Source organism: Pteropus alecto, unplaced genomic scaffold (genome assembly GCF_000325575.1).
Source record: "Pteropus alecto unplaced genomic scaffold, ASM32557v1 scaffold164, whole genome shotgun sequence".
Taxonomy (NCBI): Eukaryota; Metazoa; Chordata; class Mammalia; order Chiroptera; family Pteropodidae; genus Pteropus; species Pteropus alecto.
Window position 1 is genome coordinate 7271785 of NW_006439568.1, and position 6000 is coordinate 7277784.

Sequence of the window (6000 nt, forward strand, 5' to 3'; positions counted from 1 at the left end):
CGGATTGGGATGTAAATCTTGGGCTGTAACTAATAGCTTTACCCATTAAATTACAACTATTCTGAGCCTGGGGTCCTTTCTGCCTGATCAGCAAAGCGGGTTCCTCATTTGACTGTGAATCAGAGTTTCCAGTCTTGTCCTCTGTGGCAGAGGTTGAGCAATGTACTGTGTTGCAAATGGAAATGGAAGTTTAAACACTGATTCAAAAGAGGCCCTTGTACAACATGAAGTGAAAACAGATGGTGGTAAATAGGGAGCACTTGGCCTGGGTGCAAGAGCAAATGCTCATCTGGCTGGCGTTTGTGGAAAGGCAACCTCCCATCATTCTTTGCTTGTTATGACCCTACAAAACTCCCATCATGCTTTGCTTGCTTTGACCCTATAAAACTCCCATCACGCTTTGCTTCTTATTACCCTCCAGGGTCATCCCTCATGAGCGGAGAATATTAACCATACTGCAGTGGCTTACCCTGCCAGACAACGAAAGGTATTTGTTTCCATCTTCCTTTTCCTCTTCTTTCTTCAATATATTTTCAACTTGGGTTAGAATTTGGTGAAAAACTAGATAGACTAAAATAGAAGCACAGCCAAAGTTTGGTATTATTAAGTTTCGAGGTTCTTAGCCTTAAGCATTAGTTTCCTAAGACAGATAAAATGGACGTAGGGGACCATTTAATTACATGGATTACTATGGCTGTTAATCCTGGCCAATACAGTGAGTTTAAGGGAGTTCCTGGCTTTGATAAATGAACCAATAGCATCCCAAAGATCAGGGAAGCATTAAGACTGATTTTTCACTTTAACAGAGTTGTTCTTTCAGGCTGCAGATTGCATGGCCCGTGCGAATTATTACTGGGCTCTATTATCTTGGGGATCAAAGACCTGAGTGTGTGTTCAGATTGTTTTGTGACTTTTGATTCCTGAATGTGGTACCAGGGAGTTACCACAGTGGGGATGGTGGATGTGGAAGCAATAGAGAAAACAAAACCAAAACCAGAATGAGATGTTTTCCATGGTAAGACTAATAGTGGTTGGGAGATTAATTAACTTGATTTGAGAGATTTTTTTTTTTTTTTTTTAGGGAGGCCATAGGAATTGAAAATGTTCACTGGGATTAAATAAAAGATATTATGTCATGATAACAACAACAAAGATAAGAACTGGTGCTTCTTATTACTGCGGCTTGTGATATATTGAAAATAAGGTTACTCATCCTATGGGAAATACCATGTGTTCCTGGTGAATGCTAGTTACTAAGTCCCGTGGGGATAGTTGATATTCTTTGTTGCATGTGGTTTGAGGGAGATTCTGAACTTTCAATTTTCCCGCAGGCCTTCGGTCTATGCCTTCTATTCTGAGCAACCTGATTTCTCTGGACACAAATATGGCCCTTTTGGCCCTGAGGTTAGTAGCTTATCATCTGCCTGAGGAGAACCTGTGTCCCTGGGCCACCTGATCTACTGACCTTATTTCACGATTTGTACAAAGTCTCTTGGAGTGTACGTATCTGCAAGGTTTATAGTCAAAGAATTATAAGACTAAAAACGTTTTAAAAAATCTTTAACATACCTATTTCTCTTATAGGAATTTCATTTCAGATTGATTTGATATTTAAACATATCCTAAACTTGGTATTCATGGGAGAGGTATAGTCCAGCCCTGCAGGTATCAGTCAAAAGGCGAAGTATCGAGAAAGGTTGGCATTTGCCATCACTGGGATAGGAATCTAAAGGAATCTGGAGATAAAACCTGCAATGAAAACAATGCAACCGAGTCTCAGCTCTCTTAAAATGAGTATGCCTTTCAGACAGGGTAGGTCAGCTAAGTAGCTCTAATAGCCTTAGCAGGTACAATTGGGCACATGATAATGGCAATGGGTGTTTTTTTATTTGATAAATTTTGAATAGGTATATACTTGTGAAACCATGACCACAGTCAAGAGTGTGAACATATCCATCACTCCAAAAGTGAAACGAATTCTTTCTTAACTAAGAGAAGTACACCGTGGAATGAATCTGTTCAGCAGAGCAGCTTGAAACTCTTTATCAAACACTAAGGAGTCTTACTAGAAGACAATCCGTTTGTAAGGTAGTGTTCAGGACGACTTCAGATTCAGAAGGGGAGAGGGATGATAATGTTTTATTATGTTCCTCTTTTATCTAGAGATGAACATCTCCCCAGCATTTCAGCATAATTTAAAAATACTACGGGAATTTGCAAATTTAAACCTTTTAATATTTTAAATATTTTCCACTATTCTTCCTTATAAGGGTAGTGAAGTCTACATCAACATAATAAAACTTGATTCTTGACGAGGAATAATTTCAAAAACTCTTTATTAATGGAAATTGCTTTCAATTCCCAAGTAGGCCATGACAACACTGTTAGCTATAATTAAGTTCATTGTGTTCAGCATAAGGATGAGTAGGAAAAACAGATATTATATAGATAATACTTTTTGATTTAAGTATTTTTGAGCAAAATCCAGCATGTTTAAACAAAGGCAGTAAATACCAAGGAGCTGTAAGTATTTCTGAAGGCTTTAACATTAATCCAGTGGTGATTTTTTTTTAAGCACTGGAAACTAATGGCTGTTTAAAACCATTCTTAGTTTGCCTTAAATCACTGAAGCCATATAAGTCTGATGCTCTTTTTCCTATTCCTTTGATGTTTAACCAGTGTTGCATGATTATGAAACACGAATGATAAAATGAGATAAACATCTGCATGCATGAAACACAAATCTTATTCTTGCCAGAGCAAGCGTGGCCGTTTTATCTTCAGGATGACTTTCTTTGAGATTAAAGCGAACAAAAAGAACCACATTTTATTAAAATTAAAAAACAAAACAAAACAAAACAAAAACAAAAAACAAACCAAAATAAAAAAAACCTCTAAGCAGTTCCATGTGCTCTATTTAAAGGTCCAACTTTGTATGGGTAATAATATCCCCTAAAAGACCCTGTGGCATAGGCGAAATAGAGTTGTTGTTGAAAAAATTTTTTTTTTTTGTTGGCAACTTGGTGTAACCATTCTCTTAAAAGCAGGAGGCTGACACTTAAAAGAGGTTTGAGGCAGCTCAAGTTGCTTGGCTGGTAAGTGAACTTAGAGATAGGGCTTCAGAACTTTTGACTCTCAGACCAGAGTTCCTCCCATGGAACCGTTTAACCCTTCTTCAGTCCAGGAGATAAGCAAAGTAGTCAGTTAATAACTATGTTCATAGCGTGCAGAGCATTTTTCTTATGTCAAAAGTTGGCTTTTTACCATACATGTGAGATTCGGCGCTCATAATCCTCATTTCCTTAAAAATTGTATGGCTCAGCAGTAAATGTTCTCTATCAATATGCACTTCTGGATTTCTAATATGTGTAGTTCAGTCATATTTACTTACTTGAAAGTGTATGTGTGTTTTAATCAAGAAATAAACTATTGCAGTTGACATTCAATATTATATTAGTTTCGGGTGTACAGCATAGTTGTTAGACATTTATATAATGTTGAATATCGCTGTAATCAAACAATTTAAAAAATAAAAAAAACTATGTTAACACATAAAAAAGAAATAAACTAAAAAGTTTTTTTTTTAAGTACTGACTATGACAAAGTATAATATGCTTTAATTTGCTGTAATGATGGTTCTATGCTCAGGTTTGCTCATAAATGTATAATACAAACAGAGATTTTGTTTTATAGTATCAATGAATTAAGTATTGGGAGTATTCATGCTATATTCTTTTTAGTATTAATACTTCTTGTAACTGGTGTATTGTCACATATCTACTAGGTAAAACACTCTTCATTAGATATCTTGGAATTTGTCTTCAGTTATGATAACCTGGTAACCTGACACTTTCTTCTCTTAATACGAGGGATATTTTCAGATTTTGACTATTTCACATTGGTTCTAGGAACCTTATTTGTACTGAAGTAGAATCAAAATAGTTTATACTTTTAAAAAATGAATGCAAAGCAAGCCAGCACAACCTCTCTTCTGTTATAGACTAAATGGTTTATATACCTACATATCCATCATATATACATTTATCATTCATGTAAAGATTATACTAGCTGAAATATTATTTTTAAAATCAGTATCATGCTATCTTTCCCATCCAATGAGAAAATATCTTGTATTTGATGTTTAATTGCAATGATTCCATCTAGCAAAATGTGTGTTGGAACACAGTTGAAGTTTGTACTTTCTGACCTTAATATTTGAGTATACTCTTTTTTTTTCAGGATGACTCTCAAAGGCTGTTTAATTAGATGATTAAACATTGGGCTAATAGTTTCAAGAAGTGGTGTATTGCTCCTGGTTTCATAGTGTAATGGTGAATGTTCAGAAATATGCTTGCTTTTGATTGTTGGCGCAATCTTTTTCTCTTTGACCTTCTGTGCTTTCCCTGTGACCCCTCGTTCGGCTGCTCTTCCGGGCCTAGAGGCAGAGCTTTGGCTGGCTAGTTACTACCTTCAGATGGCAAAATATCCTTCTGAAAAGCAGGGAAATTTGCCCCTCTACCTCCCATCCTCTTAACCTCAGGCTAAATCTTCTAAAGTCAGGCTAAAGTATGGCTGGTCAGTAAAAATAGCTTCCGTCTACCTCTAACATTCAAAGAAGGGAATACATGCAATATAATCACTGGATGAAAACTCATCTTGACTAAATCCTATGTCTCCCGCTGCTCCTCTAACCCTCTGCAATCGGAAGGGCCCGCCTTCAGTCTTGGGAATGTCGAGGTCTCTTGCAAATGGCTGGGTGTCTGACGGGCAGACCTGAGCACTAGCTGAATATATTTGGTGACCATGAGATGGGAAACCCTCTTTTTCCTTTTTGCTGCTCTTCTCATGGAGAATTGCCTAAAACTAGAAGCATCTGAAAAAATCCAACCCAACCAGAGTCTGTGGGGCTGTGTCTTTCAATCGCTCTGTCGGAGAGAGAGGATGAGATCGAAATCGAAGTGCCTTTGCAGCTGCTTGCTCTGGAAACAGTGAAACCGCATGGCCTCCTTTGTGGATACACTAACATCGTCCCTCCTCCTGCCCCTTCCTGCATCTGAATGATTCTCTGGACAGTCCCATCGAGAGAAATCAGCTAGGTAGACCACAGTGCTTGCTGCTTTAATTCACCTTTGCACATTAGCAAATCAGGGGCCTGGTTTTCTCCAGCATTTAGGAAGTGCCAGAAGGTTATCTTCCTTACTCAGTTTATGTGTCAGACTTTATCGCTCTCTAGATTTTCAAAGCAAGATGCATAGCACTGCCACTCTCCTCTCGAAATGGGGTTCTGATAGGAAAAGTAGACTCATTCTTGATATATACACTAAAATGAAAAGATCTTGATGATTTTTTACATTTTACCTAATTTTACAAAAGAATTTTAAGAAAGAGTTCTATTTATGGTAATCTCATGGCTTACAGTTTCTCTGTACTGGAAGCCTAAATTATCTGTGATAAGTTATCCCTCGCCTGCTTAAATGCCTGCTTCATAGAAATATATTCTTGACCAAGGAGGATTGCATATTATTTTATTCCATCCTTGGCTTAAAAACTTTTCCTGATCCTTGCCAATAAAGGTGACAGTTGCTTTGATATAGTTGATGGGGTGAACAGATAACTCAGATTCTGAATTGAAACCACCTCCATAAATCCCACTGTCACCTTGAAATGACCAAGAGGCTAATATTTTATTTAGTTTTCAGCTACTACTTTATAAATGAAGAGCTTTTCATAACCAAGGACCAGTCTCTGTAACGTAAAACTTATGAAACGGAGAACTCTATGTCACCTTCAGGTGCATCCATGTGTATCAGTAGGTCCTCAGCCCAAAGAAACCTACAAGACTAGATTCTCTTAAATTATATTCTTGTTCTCAGTGAAGAAGCTGACAGCAGCATTGAGATCAATTTAGGGGGCTTCTCTCTCTAGAGATCCCCGAATGATCCCTCATACCAACTTTTTTCTCAAGGAGCCTTAGTTTTTCTAACTAAGACTCTGCTGAAC

The 6000-nt window shown here is 37.4% G+C and overlaps 1 protein-coding gene across 5 annotated transcripts in view; it reads left to right on the top strand.

Moving 5' to 3' along the window:
• ENPP2 (ectonucleotide pyrophosphatase/phosphodiesterase 2) overlaps positions 1–6000 on the top strand; it is a 96998-nt gene that overhangs the window by 55467 nt on the left and 35531 nt on the right. For all 5 annotated transcript variants that reach the window (XM_025050163.1, XM_025050162.1, XM_006916592.3 and 2 more), the window contains exons 10-11: positions 422–487; positions 1332–1404. In XM_025050163.1, coding sequence (XP_024905931.1) covers positions 422–487; positions 1332–1404 — 139 coding nt within the window. The remainder of the gene's footprint in view (positions 1–421; positions 488–1331; positions 1405–6000) is intronic.